The 17,551-nt window shown below is 42.0% G+C and overlaps 1 protein-coding gene across 4 annotated transcripts in view; it reads left to right on the forward strand.

Moving 5' to 3' along the window:
* Nucleotides 1-17,551, forward strand: part of LOC138740377 (SH2 domain-containing protein 1A-like) — an 89,719-nt gene that overhangs the window by 45,573 nt on the left and 26,595 nt on the right. For 3 of the 4 annotated variants that reach the window (XM_069892928.1, XM_069892927.1, XM_069892930.1), the window contains exon 1: nt 7,845-8,105. The exons of the other annotated variant lie outside the window; for it this stretch is intronic. In XM_069892928.1, coding sequence (XP_069749029.1) covers nt 7,972-8,105 — 134 coding nt within the window. In that variant the 5' untranslated portion in view covers nt 7,845-7,971. Of the gene's footprint in view, nt 1-7,844; nt 8,106-17,551 lie in introns of those variants that run through there. 4 annotated transcript variants of the gene reach the window in all.

Consider the following 17,551-nt stretch of genomic DNA (forward strand, 5'->3'; position numbering starts at 1 on the left):
AAGCAGGGAGAGGGTAACACTTTGGGAGAGCCGCCCAAAGGCGAGCAGCATCGATCGGGTCTTCATCTTGGGCACTGCCATTTTATTCAAACAGCTGCTGTGGGCTGGGCACGATCGAGGCACTCCACTGACTGAATGTTTGCTCCCATCTTCACCAAGGGTTTGTGCATTGCTTCGGAGAACATTACTTATATAATTTAAAATTTGTGTGAATGTGTGCAATTTCTTAAAGTCCTTCGGTTTCTGCCCATGTCCTAGGATGTTCTGGTTGGTAGAGTTATTGAGTAGCCTAAAGGTAGGGGGTGCCAGGAGAATTATGGGGGGGGGGGGAAATGGGTGGGAGTGGGAAAACAGACATGCAAAAGGGAATAGGTTAGTGGGAAATAAGTAGGGGAGTGAGAATCAAATGAATTGATGGACTGAATGGTCTCTTTCTATGTTTCCATTTTTATATACTTCCAGAAATTCTTATCATCTGCTTTGTCATTTCTCATCAGTCGACTCTTATATTTTACCTCATAACTTTTCCTGTCAATTTGTTGGAGGTTTTTTGTTGTGCCCTCAAATATTCTGAATTCTAAACGCCACTTCTGTTACTGGCAATATTATAGGACCTTTCTTATTTAATTTTATTCTTAACTTCTCTTGTCAGCAACAGATTTTGAGGTTTTATGCCTTGAAATAATTTTTTTCTGGCAAATTCTGTTTTATTTCTTTCAATGCCAACCATTGCCTGACCACCCTCATGCCTTTCAATGTATTTTCCAAATCAATGAAAGTCAATTCTCCTCTCATACCTTCATGGTTTCTGATTGAAAGCACTTGTTTTGCATTAAACTGCATTACTTTAACATAAAATTCCATTCTGGTCGCGATCATCTCAGGCTCAAAGGAAAAGGAAGCAACTGGGTCAGGAGCGAAAGACTGAAAATTCTTGGAGATTGCCAATCTGAATTCAGTCCAAAATCATTAAGAATCAAACAATTCAATAGTAGTCAAAAGGTCACCTGTAAGAGGAGTGCAAACAGACCTGGCCACCAATAAAAGGAAAGGCTGACAGTTTTATTTAAGATTGTAGCTGCATTAAACCTCAAAATGCAAAAGTCAGATCAAAGTAAGGCAGATTTAATTATTTTATGACGCATCTTTGGTAAACTCTTGGAAAATCTTACTTCATTGTTTATTGTGTTTGTGGATTATTTTATTCGGTGCCATTTATGTGGTTATCAATGTACATTTTAGAGGAGTTTTGGGCTGTGTGACTTTTTGAATCTTAAGGATTTCTCAAAAACTGATATTTTTAACTTTTATAGTTTCACCCACAGGCTTCTTCCATAATAAATTAAAACAGGATCTGCTGGATATAGACAGGCAGCATCATGAGGAACAAGAAACAGAGTCAATGTTTCCAATCCAAGTGTCCCTACAGAATTGGGAAAGAGAAAAATCAAGCTAGCTTTAAATTGCAAAATTGCAGAGAAGTGAGGTGGGGAGCAAAGTGGGAGAGAAAGGGGATCTCTCTGATTGGGGCAAGCCAGGATTGCTGTGGGGTAAGTTATGGGGGGGAATCATACAGATGATAGGTTTGCAGCAGAAATGGCTAGTTCTGATAAAGCCAGAGATAGCACCTTGCAGGGTTATGGAGTCCAATATCCAGAAAGCTGCAACATATGGATATGAAAGCATGTATTGTGATTTGTTATAATAATGTAAGTGTGTCATGTGTCAGAGTGAAGTGAAATGAAACATTTAAATGCAGACAAAAGAAAACTTCAGTAAATGCACATCACAGGGGAAACTCAGCAGGTCCCACATGTTGAGAATAACGGAGGGCATCCACAGGCATTGCCTTCCCCAAACAAGGTGCTGTGCCCCTCCCCCCCCCCCATATGGTCACGACCATCCCTGGCCGTCAGTCACATTCCCACTCCCTCCCTTGTCTGTAGTGTCTCGGTTGACACACACTAGCAACTCTCCACCTGCCCCCCTGCCAAATCACTGGCGTGCAGTGTACGTTGGTAGCATCTAGTGATGCTTGATGTAATAGAAGGAGGATCCTTGTGTCCTAGGTTGGAGGGGTGGATGGCATTAACAACACGCAGGTACCTGGGAGCAATCCCCCACCCCCGGTTGACAGGTTTGTCCCTGCCATCATCCCCACCCCCCCCTCCAGTCAACAAGTTGGTCCCAGCACCCCTCCCCCTGAAAGAGCCCCCTCTAACTGGCTAATGCCCCTCTCTAACATACATTTTGGCACCTTCCCTGGTGAAGAGGGCATGTCCTGGGTGGTGGTGAGGATAGAGGCTGCTTTTTTGTTTAAGACACCATCTCATGTAGATGTCCGCAATGGAGTCAAGCCTGCTGCCTGTGATGTCACAGGTTGAGTTTACAACCCTCTGGAGTTTATTCTTGTTCTGAGAGTTGGCACCTCCATACCAAGCAGTGATGCAGCCAGCCAGCATGCTCTCCATGGTATCTGCAGAAGTTTACAAGAGTCTTCGGTGACATACAGAATCTCCTCAGACTGCTGACGAGCCTTCTTTGTGATTGCATCAATGTAGAGGCTCCAGGACAGATCCTTGCAGATGTTGACACTCAGGAATTTGAAATTCTTGACTCTCTCCACTACTGAGCTCTCGATGAGATCTAGGTTGTGTTCCCCTAACTTTTTCCTGAAGACCACAATCATCTCCTTGGTTTTGCTGATATTGAAGCCAAGGTTGTTGTCAATACATCATTCAACGAGCTGATCTATCTCCTTTCTGTACACTTCCACATTGTCGTTTGTGATTCTGCTGACATTTATGGTGTCAATGGCAAACTTGTTGATGGCATTGGAATTGTGCATGACCTCACAGTCATGGCTGTATAATGAATAGAGTGATGGGCTAAGCACACATCCTTGGGGTGTGCCTGTGTTGATAATCAATGAGGAGCAGATGTTGTTTCCAATTCATACCGACTCTGGTCTTCTGATGAGGAAGTCGAGGATCCAGTTGCAGAAGAGGGTAGAAAGGCCCAGTGTTTGTAGCTTCTTGACCAGCACTAAGGGGATAATGGTATTGAAGGCTGAGCTGTAGTCGATGAAGAGCAGCTGTATGTATGAATTGTTGTTTTTCAGGTGATCCAGAGCTGAGTGGAGAGCCAGTTATATCGCATCTGCTGTGGAGCGAATGTGACGATAGGCAAATTGCAGTGGGTCTAATGTATCCAACAAACCAACAAAATAAAATTAAGATTGTAGAACTTTAGTTTCATATTTACTGTAGGATAGGGACATTATATTGTGATAAAGACCAGATTTAATATAGAATATTCTGGAAAGGCTTAGCTTTGAGCTTCTTCAGCAATTTTTGTTTTTACTTCAACCAGATTTTTGTGATTGGTTATAATATCCCACTTCTACAGTGGTGTGTCTGACATCAGTTGTGGTACATTGTTGGAAGAGATCAGATAAATAAATACTTGGATAGACAGGGACTGGTTTGGGATAGTCATCATTGATAGATTCATTCCATCCAATCTTATAGAAGGTTTTGAGGAGATGTATTGGGAAGGATTATGGCTGTCATGTGACAGCACTGCCCCCTACCTAGTCGGAGGACATGGGGCTGTTGGGGCTCATGTAAATTACCTGGACTGCACTCTCCAGCCTTCCTGTACTTGGCCTTGGACCACTGGCTGTTGTAATTGGATTAACCCTCCTGGCACTGAGGCATTGGTACCCTGTAAATGATCTGGGCTGGAACCTCCAGCTCTATAAAGGTGTCATGTGCTCTTTGTTCTCCCTCTTTGCCATCTTGGGACCACCCTGCTTCACTCCAGGCGTAGAAATGTGGAAGGGGGCTGGAGAAACTGTTAGTAAGATGTGCACTTAAAAGGGTTGGGAGCATTTAATTAGAGTTCTTTTTACATAGAGCCATGCACTGAGTCAAGGGGTGGTGGGGCATTTTTTCTTGGGGCGTGCGTGCGTGCGTGCGTGCGTGCTGAATCAGTTACTATTTCCCACACTTGCCTTTTGTAAATAAAATACTTCCCCATCAAAACTATGTCCAAACTCCTTACCTTTGAGACCTACCAAACCAGTTTCCTCATTTACAACAGGAGATTACCAGTAAAGTTGATGAAAAGCAGTGGATGTTGTCTATAAGGATTTCAGTAAAGCCTTTAACAAAGTCCCACCTCGGAGGTTGGTCAAGAAGGTTTAGTTGCCCAGTATCGAGAATGAGATGGTAAATTGTATTAGCCCTTGATTTTGCAAGAGCAATGGTAGTAAATGATTGCTTTGTTGACTGGAGACTGTAACTAGAGATGCACCTCAGGGATTGATGCTGGGTCCATTATTGTTTGTCATCCATATCAGTGAAACTGATGATAATGTGGGGAAACTAGATCAACAAATTTACAGATGACACTAATTTTGGGAATGTAGTGGACGGCAAAGCAAGCTTTCAGTGGGATCATCTGGAAAAATGGATTGGAAATGACAGTTGAAATTTAATGTGGAAAGGTGTGAAGTTTGGGACGACAAATCAGAGTAGGACTTGCATGGGAAATGCTAAGGAACTCTGGAGTTTGGTGGAAATTGCTTTGGAAATGCAGATACATAAATCTTTGAAAGTGGCGTCACAGGAAGATAGGGTCATTTAAAAAAAAACAACTTTTGTCATATTGACCTTCATGAATAAAAATATTGAGAAAAGGGCAGGATGTTTTGTTGAAGTTGTATTTTTGAGCATTGTGTGCATTTTTCAGCCACTGTCTACAAGAGATCAAAAGTGTGCAGAAAATATTTGCAAGGATGATGCTGGGATTTGAGGGGCTGAGTTACTGGGAATGGCTGATGACGTTGGAACTTAATTCTCTGGAGCGTCAGAATGAGGGGAGATTTGATAGAGGTGTACAAAATTGAGAGATGCAGGTGGGGTAAATGTAAGCAGGCTTTTTCCCCACTGAGGTTGGGTGAGACAAGAATGAGTGAACATGGGATAAGCATGAAATGTGAAATGTTTAGGTGTCACCTAAGGGGGGGGGGGGGGACTTCTTCACCCAGAGGGCGGTGAGATTGTGGAATGACTGTGGCAGAAGTGGTGGAGGAGGGTTTGACTTCAACATGGAAGAGAAATTTGGATAGGAACGTGGATGGAGAAGGGAGGACGGTGATGGGCTGAGTGCAAATTGATTAGACCAGGTGGAAAAATGGCACAGCTAGGTTAGACACTTGTGACTAAAACAACAGTCATAGTCTTGCTCAGAGAGTAGGGAGTTTAAAATTAGATACCAAAGATTTAAAGAGAAGGAAAAGACAAGAGTGGTAGATATATAGAACAACCTTCTAGAGGAAGTGGTAGAGGCAGAGACGATAGCAAAATTCAAAGGTTATTCAGAGAAGTAGATGGAAACTAAAGATTTGGTGAGATATGGGTAAAATAGAGGCAAATGGGACTAACTAAGAGGGAAAATGGTAGGTATGGTCAAGTTGGGCTGAAGGACCTGTGTCCACACTGTAAAACCTGATGAAAAAGTGAGTCTATATGATGTGCAGAGACCCCTAGATTATCCTGGGGCCAATAGTGCTTCATTCGAGTGAAAGATATAAGTACTTCAAATAAAGAAGATAAATGTTTAAATAGTGGAAAATTAACAATTCATATGCAGAAAAAAAAAGTACCCAATTTTAATTTAGAGGACATGGGTGTCCTGGCCAACAAAATGGACAAGGGAGTGAAACACAAGTGAATGGACATGCTGAATTCTGGAGAGATTTTAACACCTGGGTTCCTTCCCAAACTTGTCAGGAATCTCTTCTTGCCTATTTAGCAGTAGAAGTACATTGGAACAACTAACTGTAAGTCACTACTGGAAAATACAGTAGTAATATTTAACTACTGTGAGCAATCCTGCTGCAATCTTTCCCCCTCTCCCTCACTCCACCTTTCTCCTCCCTCATTCATTCACCTGCTCTGTAATCCCACTTTACATTCTCCTTGTCACACTCTAAGGGAAAATTGGTCTGAGACAGTAACTCTGCCCAATCTCTGCAGATGCTGTCTGAATGTTTCCAGCATTTTCTGGACCAGCAGATGTTTGGCCTCAATTAATGCAGTACATATAAGAGCAAATGATTTGTGCAGAATTGTAGCAATCAGGACCAAATATGTTGGCATTTTATTTATTTATTTTTTTAAATTGAAGTTTAAACAAACATTTCCATAAGATGTATCTCAGATATTATACATATATATATAGGTATTTGCCACAATTTTCCACATAATTTTAAGAAAAAGGGGGAAACTATATCTGGGTAGGAGTGATCTATTTATTACAACATAATCATTGATTTGTAAGAATAAGGTCAGGCCTATGAAGTATTATGTAGTTAAACCATTTTTCCAGGTATGAATCAAATTGTTCCAATTTATAATGAACAGATAGTGTTCTAAATGTCCATTATAATTTCCTTCCATGTGTTTAAAGTTGTGCACTTTAAGTAAAGCACTTTATAGAAGAGCATAAAACAAGTCACAGACCAGCGGGTAGAAATCGATTAACAAAACCCAAAAATGCAGATGTTGGAATCCTGAGCGAACAATGAAATGTTGGAGGATCTCAATGGGTCCATGAGAACCCACCTGTAGCAATACTGAGGTTGGGACTCTTTCTTTGGAATGAAGTAGGAAGAGGTGACATCAAATATATCAAGGGAGAAGCATTCTGGGAGGGGCTAAGAGGTGATGGGCAGAAGGCGGGAGGGATAGGTGGATGAAGAGGGAGAGGCCACTGTGGGGGAATTAAAGAGAAAAAAAAGAACAACTTTAGGTCAAATAGGTACTGCCCTCTTCCCCCCCCCCCCCCCCCCAAAGGCAGCACGGCTAGAGCTGCTGCAACAGCAGAGTGTGGATTCTAGAGAGCAAGGAGAGGAGACACAGATCTGCTCCACAGGGTTCTACCACCTGCCCAGCCATTCTCAACCTTTTTCTTTCCACTCTCATCCCACTTTAAGTATTCCCTTTGCCATAGGTGTTCTGTGATTTGTCAGGGATTGCTTAAAGTGGGGTGTGAGTGGAAAGAAAAAGTTTGAAAACCACTGTTTTAATCAGACCTAATTGACTCGCTATGTGCACGTTTTCAACACTCCAAAGGAAATGACAATTTTTCACCAGCAAAATATTCCAGTAACAATTGAGTCTACAGCAGTGGTTCTCAACCTTCCCTTCCCACTCTCATACCACCTTAAGCAATCCCTGATGGCACAGGGATGACTTGAAGTGGGACGTGAATGGAAAGAAAAAGGTTGAGAATCACTGATCCTAGTCCAACAAGCGTCAGCTTCATGCAGATTTTAAATGGCTCGTTCAAGGAGCAAACAGGAGTTTATTTTAAAACCCTGCCTGTGTTGGGCAGCAGTCTCTGGGTAAACAGAAAATTGGGAGTACCCCCCCCCCCCCCCCCCCCATTGTACATTGATGGGAATATATAGACAGGATTGACTTAATGGATGTAAAATACACACAGATGAATCATTTAACCATCACGAGATGTCTTACAAATATAGAAAGGGCTGAACTGTCCAACTACACTCTACTCACATTGGAAACAGTTTGAAGCCAAGGCAACAAAGAAAGCAAATGCCATGGATCCAAAATCTATTTTTGATTAGAGAAAATCCTTCTCAAATTGCAAACAAAAGTGAGAGAGACCTAAAATGTTTGGCAATTTGATTAATCTCATTCTGAGATAGTCTTCCAAGCAATTCCACCCTGTAAACAAAGCGCTGTGAACCTTTTCACGGGCCACTGACACGTCCCGTCCCCGGGGAGGGGGGCGGGACTGGAGACGATGTATCTCTTTCGCTTTGTAACCATTCCCTTTCATGAAGGGTGAAACGGAGTTTGCCGCCGGAGCCTTTTCCAGACCCCACCATTCTCTGCGACGCCTGGAAAGAAGAGGGGGGTGGTGGGGGGAGGAAAGATGCAGCATCCAGTTTATCACGGGAATATCAACCGAGAGGTCGGGGAGAAGCTGCTGAGCCGAAGCGGCAAGGACGGCAGCTACCTGATCAGGGACAGCGAGTCCATGCCGGGTGCCTTCTGCCTGTGTGTACTGTGAGTAGCTGCACCAAATCCCCCTTGGGCCACTTCTAGTAGACAGGCATCTAACTGGGTTCTTTACAAGTTCAACGTGGCAACTTAATGGAACGAAATGCTTGTGTGTACTTCAGCAAAGTGACTCCTTTTCTATCGTTGGGGTGTGTCTGTAAACCTTCACTGCACATTGAGCTTGTCAGGAGAGCAGTTGACTCGAAACCCAAACAGTCCTTTCCAAGTGAATCTGCAGGGGTCATCTACTGGCACCCTTTATGGTCTCCCATCCATCAGGGAGACCGGGCGCAGACTGGGACATCGCTTTGTTGAGATCTGTCCAGTGCAATAGCATGGATCTCCCAGTGGCCATCCATTTCAATTCCCCATCCCATCCCCTTGCTGACACGTCTGGTCCATGGACAAGACCTCATCTTCCGACTGACCGCCCTCCATGGCATTACTTGTAAACCCCCCCCCCCCATCCCACCCACCCACCATCCCATTGCCTTCCTCAGCTCTGTGTCTCCCTTTGCCCTGTTTCCTTTCCCACAGAATCCTGAATCAGAATTTATTGTCATGAACAAGTCATGAAATTCGGTGTTTTGAGGCAGCGTCACTGGGCAAACATTCATGTTATAATCATCTTACACCATTATAATAAATTTTTAAAAAATAGTAGTGTATGAAAGGTAAGGCAGTGTCTTTGATTCATTGATCATTCAGGAATCAGATGGCAGCAGGGAAGAAGCTGTCCTTGTGCTGTTGAGTGCCTCTCTTTAGGCTCCTGTAACTTTATCCTGATGGTAGAAGAGCGAAGAGGGTATGGTCTGGGTGGTGGGGGTCTTTGAGGATAGAGGCTGCTTTATTAAGACATGACCTCGTAAATATCCTCGATGGAGTTATGTCCGGTGCCTGTGATGTCACAGGCCAAGCTCACAACCCTTTGGAGCTTATTCTTGTTCTGAGAGACGATGCCTCTATACCATGCAGTGATGCAACCAGCCAGAATGCTCTCCACGGCACACCTATAGATGCTTTTGTGAGTCTTTGATGACATACTGAATCTCCTCAGACATCTCACAAAGTTTAGGTGCTGGCGAGCCTTCTTTGTGATTGCATCCACATGGAGGCTCCAGGACAGAACCTCGGAGATGCTGACACCCAGGAATTTGAAGTTCTTGACCCTCTCCATTAATGAACTCTCGATGAGGACTGGGTCACGTTCCCCTAACTTCCTCCTGAAGTCCACAGCCATCTCCTTGGTTTTGCTGACATTGAGCACAAGGTTGTTGTCGTTACACCATTTAATGAGCTGATCTATTCCTGTACACTTCCTCATTGTCGTTTGTAATTTTGCTGTCAACTGTGGTGTCATTGGCAAACTTGTTGATGGCATTGGGATTGTGCCCGGCCACACAGTCATGGGTGTATAACGAGTAGAGCAATGGGCTAAGCACGAATCCTTGGGGTGTGCCTGTGTTGATAATCAGTGAGGAGGAGATGTTGTTTCCAATTCATACTGACTGTGGTCTTCCAATGCGAAAGTCAAAAATCCAGTTGCAGAGTGGATTACAGAGGCCCAGAGTTGGTAGCTTCTTGACCAACACTGAGGGGATAATGGTATTGAAGGCCGAGCTTAAGTCAATGAAGAGCAACTGTATGCATTGGTGTGGGCTCAGAGGATCCCAAATCCCAGCAGCAATAGAAATTCACCAAGACAAATGGTTACAAACAAAATTGCTTTTAATTATCTTTAAACATAACAACAGGATCAAACTCTAACTGATTACATTAACTTAATTCCCTTCTAATTCTAAGTGGACATTTATGTAATATGTGTATGAGTTCAGAAAAGTTCTTTGATTCACTGTCCAATCTCACTTCTTACTCCTCCAAGTTCACCAGTATTAGGCAAATCTTACATCGTGCACAGAATTTAACATTTATGAATCTTCACCAGGCTTTGGGGCTTGAAAGGTAAATGGTTACCGCTCAATAAGGTTCTTGTCGGTTTTCAGAGAGAGATTTGTTGCTCATTGGACACAAACTGATTTGTTCCATCAGCCACTTCAGTGTATTGCTGACGAAACTTGCCCCATCAGGGTTTTCCAGATGATAACCTCTTTCTTTCAGGTCACCACAGAGTTCCTTTTCTTTTTCTCTCATTTCAAGTGAAATATTATACAGCCAGCCATCTCCTCTTACATCGACCACAAGGGCTTTGACCAGGCTGAACTAAGCACTCATAACCTGTCTTCAAAATGTGTTTTTCCACAAGCTTCCCAGCTTGTCCTGTTCCAGTCCCAGCTGCTGCTGCTGACTGTAAAACTGCAGAGCTGATCCCTCTCTCTTTCTCTCTCTCTCTCTCTCTCTCAGAGAAAAGCCTACTTTCCTCTCTCTGCTTGCTGACCCTCCTAGAACAGTAAGCTGCACTCCAGACAGCATGCGGCTCTGAACTACTCCTCCAATCTCTTTCATCTGTTGCATTTCAAAAACAACAATCCATTAGTGAAGTCTCTTGGGGACTCCCCAAAGTTTTTGCAAATGCCCCCAGGAGCTTCCCTGTCTAGCTTGAGCAGAGCTCCAGTATTTTAAATGAGATCTATTTTGAAGTCTTTGTATGTGACCTACTCTTTAAAAAAAACCTGCCCCAATTAATCTCCAAAAATCATATCTATATATAATCTGTCACAAGTGGAATAAATGAACAGCGCACAACAGGTGCACCAGCCATGCTGTGGTCTTCAGTAAAACGTTTGCTAACTTGCATTTTTTAGTGTCAGAAACTAACAGACTTGTTTTTTGAAAGACTTGACATGAAAGAAGGGGAAGAACACCACATGTAGGTGGGCATGGACCTGCAGCTGTGTTTATCCAGAGAAAGCAATTGAAGTAATGGGCCAAAATGGATCCGAATCCATTTACACATGGAGTAGAATTTCCTTTGTTAATAGCACTCTCTCCAGACCATTGTGTGTGTGTGTGTGTGTGTGTGTGTGTGTGTGTGTGTGTGTGTGTGTGTGTGTGTGTGTGTATATGTTTTAGATCTGTATACAGAAGTTTAACATATGATGCTCCTTTTCCTAAAGAAAAATAGGACCGTTCACTGTTTCCAAATTTGAAAAATGATCCAAAAACAGGTTAAAAAAAAAAAATTGGAGGAACTTACAAACAGCTGGAAATTTCAGATATTTTAATCAACTGAGCCAATTAGACTGACATTCAACAGCAGAGTTGAAATTATCTAAACTGAACTTCTGTCCACAAGATGTGTGATGTTAAATGATCAGTTAAGGAATTTGCAGGCAGTAAATTATGGGGAAATGTGAAATGATTCACTTTAAAATCAATGTGAAAAATTCAATGTTGTCATTCTTTTTCAATGTTTTAATAGTTTTGTCAAGTAAATGTTACATCAGTACTTGATACTAGATAAAGTATTAACAAATTGCATTTAATAATAAAAATGGTGATAAGACCGATGATACACTGAAGATAATTTAAGAAAAAGAAAATCAAACACTCGACTAGTTATCAATCCTCCCTTCAGAGGCCTGCTAGCTTAAGATAGACAGTTCACTGCCTAATAATAATGGGGTCAAAAACCAGCAGTTAATTAATCTTAGATTTTTTTAAAGTAATTGAGAAAGGAACCCCATAAGGAAACAAAGTTAAGATTCATTCCAGTAGTAAACATCTAATTTTTTTCTAAAGTCAAATATGCCATCATATCAGCCAGCCATCAACTGGGAGGGATGGCATCTTTCCATCTCATTACCATGGCCCTTCTAGTGATGAGGGAGGCAAGGGCAGCTACGAGGGATTGTGAAGCAGTCAGTAACAAACCTATTGGACCACTTATTCCAAAGAGCAACAAAAGGATTTGGAGTTGAAGTGATGTTAAAAACTTAAAGACAAAAGTAGAAAATACACCTTCATAAAAATTGGAAAGAGATGGAGGTGACCGGAATATATGATACAGTGAATCACCTTCAGTTATACATTTATCACATCTAGAAGAAAATTCAGAATGGAATTTAGCCAATTTGACTTGAGAATAGTGGGCCCCGTACACTATCTTAAACTGTAATAATGAGTGTCTGGCACAAAGAGAAGATGAGTGCACTCACTTGAAAACAGAGTCCCATGCAGTTTCAAAGATTAATTGTTGAAAATCTTGTTCCCATAGTTTTTTGATTCTGTCTAGGGAACTATTCCAATTTTGTCATTTGCATATTTTTTTTTGTCAATATCATCCCAACTATTGCTGGTCAGTGCTTTTTTTATGCTTTGATTGAATAGGTTCAAAGAGTGGTATTCTTTTACAAAACAAGTTTTATGCAAGGTAAACCATGATTTTATACAGTAGTTGGAATTCTTTGAATTATGCAATTTTGAAGAGGTTACTAAAATTACAAGGCATAAAAATTATTTGTTATCATGCATAGAATAAATTACAAATATTGGGAGATGAATTTGTACATTTGTAATTTCTAATTTATTGGTTCACAATTCCACTTTAAACTGCATTCACAAGCAATTTTCCTAGATTTACCTATGATTTAGTTAACATACAGCATCTCTTCTATGACTCAATTTAGGACCGAGAGCAGGACCTCATTGATCCAGCCACTAACACTCTTAGAAACCCGCAGAAGAGAAAGAGAGAGAGAGACTTACGACCCCAGTCAGCCACACTGTCTCACTCCCACATGTTAGAGACAGGGCCGAGAGCACCCTGTGCAAGAACAGGGGTATTGGTTTGAAATAACAGTCGAGATCATTAAGTTTAGAATCACAGGTGACACCCCAACACATTAGTAATAGAATGCTTTATTAATGGAAATATAGGCTTTGGATAAGTTGTTAAATCAAGATGCTATTTCCCCTTCTTCATTATAGAGAAAATATTCCATGATTTAATGTAAAAAAAATATAAAGATCTAATAGGCTCTCTGCATCATAAGAACATATTTATAGGCATAAGAAATAGATGAAGGACTGAAATATTTGGAACCTCTGACAACTCCCCAAACTCTTCACTGAGAGGTGGCAGCATTTACGTCGCTATTAGCTTTTTCCATTGGTAGTCTGAAAGGGATCCCTCTATAGCAGGGGTGTCAAACTCAAATTCACGGAGGGCCAAAATTAAAAACTTGGACTAAGTCGTGGGCCAAACTAAATATTTATTGAAAATTTTCAACAACATCTGCATGTTTTCTCTTCTTTCAACATATGTAATGTTAAACTTTTTCATATTAAAATAAATGTTTAATAATAGTTTTAGTTAAACTCTTTCCAGAAGAAGCATTAACAAATGAGAAATAAAATATAAAATAAAGTTTGCTGTAAAACCAGACTTCTTTTCATCTCCTCCACCTTCTGGAGCTTTTGCTTCTCGTTCAGATCCTTATACCTGTCCTGGTGTTTCGTTTCATAGTGTCGTCGTATGTTATATTCTTTAACTACAGACATGCTGGCTCCACACACAAGACAAACAGGTTTGTCTTTTAAAATGATGAACATATAGTCTGCCTCCCACCTGTCCTGAAAGGTCTTGTTTTCTGTCTTTCGTTTGGCCATTTTTCGTAAGGGGTTTATTACATGTGAGTTAGGTGACAGGTCGCAGATACTAATGAAAGTAAAGAGAGGAGGTTGGGGCGATTAGCGGGCTGACGGGCTGGCGCCAACGCATTTGCAAAGCATTCTGGGATTTGCAGTATTAGCTGTGCATGCGCTATATTGGCGCGGAGGCCAGCGGGCCAGGTCTAATACATATTTGATATGATCTTGCAGGCCAAACATAATTATATCACGGGCAAAATTTGACCTGCGGGCCTGAGTTTGACATGTGTGCTCTATAGCATAATGGATTAAGGACATCAGTTTCTTTATTAAACTGGAGAAAAATCAAATACACCTTAAGAGGGTCCACTGGGGAAAAAAAATTATAAATGGAAACCTTTATGCACTATTTCACTGAATGACAAGTGCTTACAAAGTGAATGTCTTTGCAGTGTATGCATTGGTACACAATTCTTTATCCAGATATCTAAAATCTGGAAACCTCCAAAATCCGGCAAGTGGGGAGAGAGACCAGCAGCGCGAGACTGGCGGGAGAGGAGGAGAGACAGCAGCATGAGTGGGGGGGGAGAGACCGGCAGTGCGAGTCGGGTGATTGGGGGGAGACCGGCAACGCGAGTTGGGCGGGTGAGGGGTAGAGACCGGCAGCGCGAGTCAGGTGGGCAGGGGGAGGGGGAGATGGCAGCGTGACTGGAAGGGGTTGGGGGTGAATACGGCAGCACATTTCAGGTGGGCTTAAATCTGGCTTTCTGAAATCTGTAAAAATCCGAAATTCAGAACACGAGGGTTCTGAATAAAGGATTGTGTACCTGTATAATTGACAGTATATCAATGATACTGTCAGCCAAGGTGGGTGGTTCGGGAGTGGGGAATCTGGGTGTGTATCTGAGGGTGTATGTGAACATCTATGTTTATGTATTGGTTATTTTGTGATGAGGAAAAAAAGGGAGGCACAATGTACATCTGTATAATGCGAACAAAGTTGTTTTGATGCTTAAGTACATTTTGAAAATAAAAAGAAATAGATGCAGGAGTTTGCTATTTGGATTCTTGTTCCTGCTCCAACATTCAGTAAATTCTTTTACCCCACTGTAACATTCCTGCACTAGACCCCTATATCCCTTGATTCACAATATCTAAACCATTACCAATCTCCCTCTTGAATATTCTGGATGACTAAGCCTTTATGCCACTCATGGGCAGAGAATTGCAAAGTCTCACTACCCTTTGGGAACAAAAGTATGGTTTCTCTGTCCCTATTGGCTGGACCTATTTAAAGGATTTTTGATGGAGAAGCATCAACTCCATGTCTACCTGTGTGTCGTCTCCTTTGCTTCTCCTTCTCAGACGGTGGATGGTCTCCCCGTTTTCTGGTGCCCTGAATCTTCCACTCCCCTGGAGCTTGCATCCCCTCATGGCTGCTGCCGACCAGAGGCTCTGCCATCTTGGGCACAGACCCCGCGGTTGCAGGTTTTTAAATAAAACTACTGTTGGCTTCTTTAATGGGCTATTCAAAGCTGGTGCAGAGCTGACAGAAGTTGACTGGGTGGTTCGACCCCACAGGAGTGCTGCTCCTTGCTCCCCGCAGGTCTGCACCAGCACGAGTGCTGCCATATTTCTTGGTATCCATGTACACATTAGCCTCCTCCCATGCTATTTTATCTTTCATTATTTACAAATTCTTCTCCTTCCTTCATGGACTTAACTAACTTTTCCTAAATTGCACGTGTATATGAAGTTCAATTTCTTTTTTTGCCAGTGATTTTTACATTCTAACTGTTTAAAGACATTTTTTTATTAATCCTATATTGGAGAACATGTCTTATAAGCAAAGGTTAAGTGAGCTCAGGCTTTTTTCTTTGAAGAGACAGAGTTTGAGAGGTGACTTCGTAGAGGTTCATAAAATTGTGAGAAGCAAAGATAGGGTGGACATTCAGCACCTTTTCCTCAGGGTGCCAATGGCCAATATCAGAGGACATCTGTTTGGTGGAGGAAAGTTTAGGGGAGATGTTGCAGGTAGTTTTCTTTACACAGAGTGGAGGGGTGCCTGGAATGAATTGCCAGGAGTGGTGGTGGAGACTGGTACCTGAGGGACATTTAAAAGGCTCTCAGACAGCCACATGGATGAAAAGAAAATGGAGGGTTATAGGCTGTGAGAGAGGGAAAGGTGAGATTGATGAGGACTAGGTTTACATAATTCGGCATAACATTGTGGACTGAAGAGTCCATACTGTGATATACTGTTCTAAGTCTATTGACTTTGTGACTTATCCTTTTCTACATCATATCCCATGATAATGATCCTTTAGCCTATTGAGTGAAACGAGCACGTCTGCAGACACTGTGATTGTTGTAGTAGATGCTGGAGGAGCTCAGCAGGTCCCGCAGCGTCTATGTGGTGGGGGGGGGGGGGGGGGGCGGGGCGGGAGACCCTGAGCCCTGAGCCCTTTATCAAAGTACGATCTTGATGTTGATTATTCAATATATCTTTGCCTTCTCTGGATGCTACAAGGCCTGCTGAGTTTCTCCAACACTTTTGTGTATTTGCCTGACCATATTAACTCCTTTCACAAAATCTTGATTATGATGGATGCAGAGCCCAGAATTTGCTGTGAGGTAGCTGTGCACTGAATTATGGATGATAGAGTAACTTAAAAGAAGAGGACTCTGGAACTTCCTCAGTGGCATCTAAAGCTACATGTGAACTGACGTGCTGAGCCATTACCTAATTTTTAATATATATTGCCATATTGTCAATTCCAGAATGAGAGCCAGTTTTATATTGGTGTCAGATTTGCATTGTTCTTTCCATCACATTATTGGGATATTTTCTTTTATCGGGCAGTACAAAATTCCCCATTGAGAAGAGTAGAGAGATGCCTAATTTGCCTTGAAGCCACACCAAATGTCAGTCCATTCTCTTAACAGATGCATTTTGTCTGAACTTATTTCTCTTTCTCCACATGCACACCCACTGTTAAATTCCCTTACTCACTGCCAGCAGCTGTTCAACTGTTGATTCAGTCACATCATTATTTCTCTTTGTTGTCCTTCTTCTCTATTGTGATTAATTCTGTTCTTTGGAAGTGCCATTTATAATCGTGTAATAGTTGATATCATGCAAACGTTGACCCCCCCTCCTATATTTGGCCCATTGGAGCACCCGGCCCCTCGACTGCAGATTCTCACGTGGGCCCAGTCACCCACACGTCTGAACTCCCGACACCTCGAACGATGAAGTCAAAAGTAATATGCATGTAATTGTTAACCCCCTAAATTTTACTTTAAAAATTGGTTCACAAAATTTGACTATCTTACGATATATAGGGTAATCAAACATATTGATCAGACAACAAATTACTGGGGGACCTCGACAGGCCAGGCAGGTCAGTGAACATTTTGGGTTTGAACCCTTTATAAGACTAGGTTTGCATGAGTATGGCTCTGTTTCTGTTCACCTCATCTTATTTGGCCATTGAGAAGGTAATCAGCACAAGATTGGAAACTCTGTTCATGTGGGATGGTTGGTTGCAAAAGACCATACCTCACAGGTTCCTGTGGGTGAAAGCATATCATACAGCCATCATTCTTCAACACAAGCCATCTGATATTCTTTAGTAGACTACTTGCATTCTGAGTACAGGAACAAAAGGTTAAAGTGGATCCCTAAGTCTGTTTTGACAGTGCATTATATACACTTTTGTGCTTAATTTGTTAGAGACTGGATATGAACTCTCAAACGCTTTGTTGTTTTTCTTGATCTGATGGTTAACCTAAAGCTATGCTTGTGCCACTAATTTGTTCAGGCTCCAAGGAAAGCACTTTCCCCATATTCCTGCATTCCTGAGAAATCATGTGAGCTCCACAGTTTCTTTTCCAAGCAG

This window comes from Narcine bancroftii, chromosome 8, assembly GCF_036971445.1.
Source record: "Narcine bancroftii isolate sNarBan1 chromosome 8, sNarBan1.hap1, whole genome shotgun sequence".
NCBI classification, from domain to species: Eukaryota; Metazoa; Chordata; class Chondrichthyes; order Torpediniformes; family Narcinidae; genus Narcine; species Narcine bancroftii.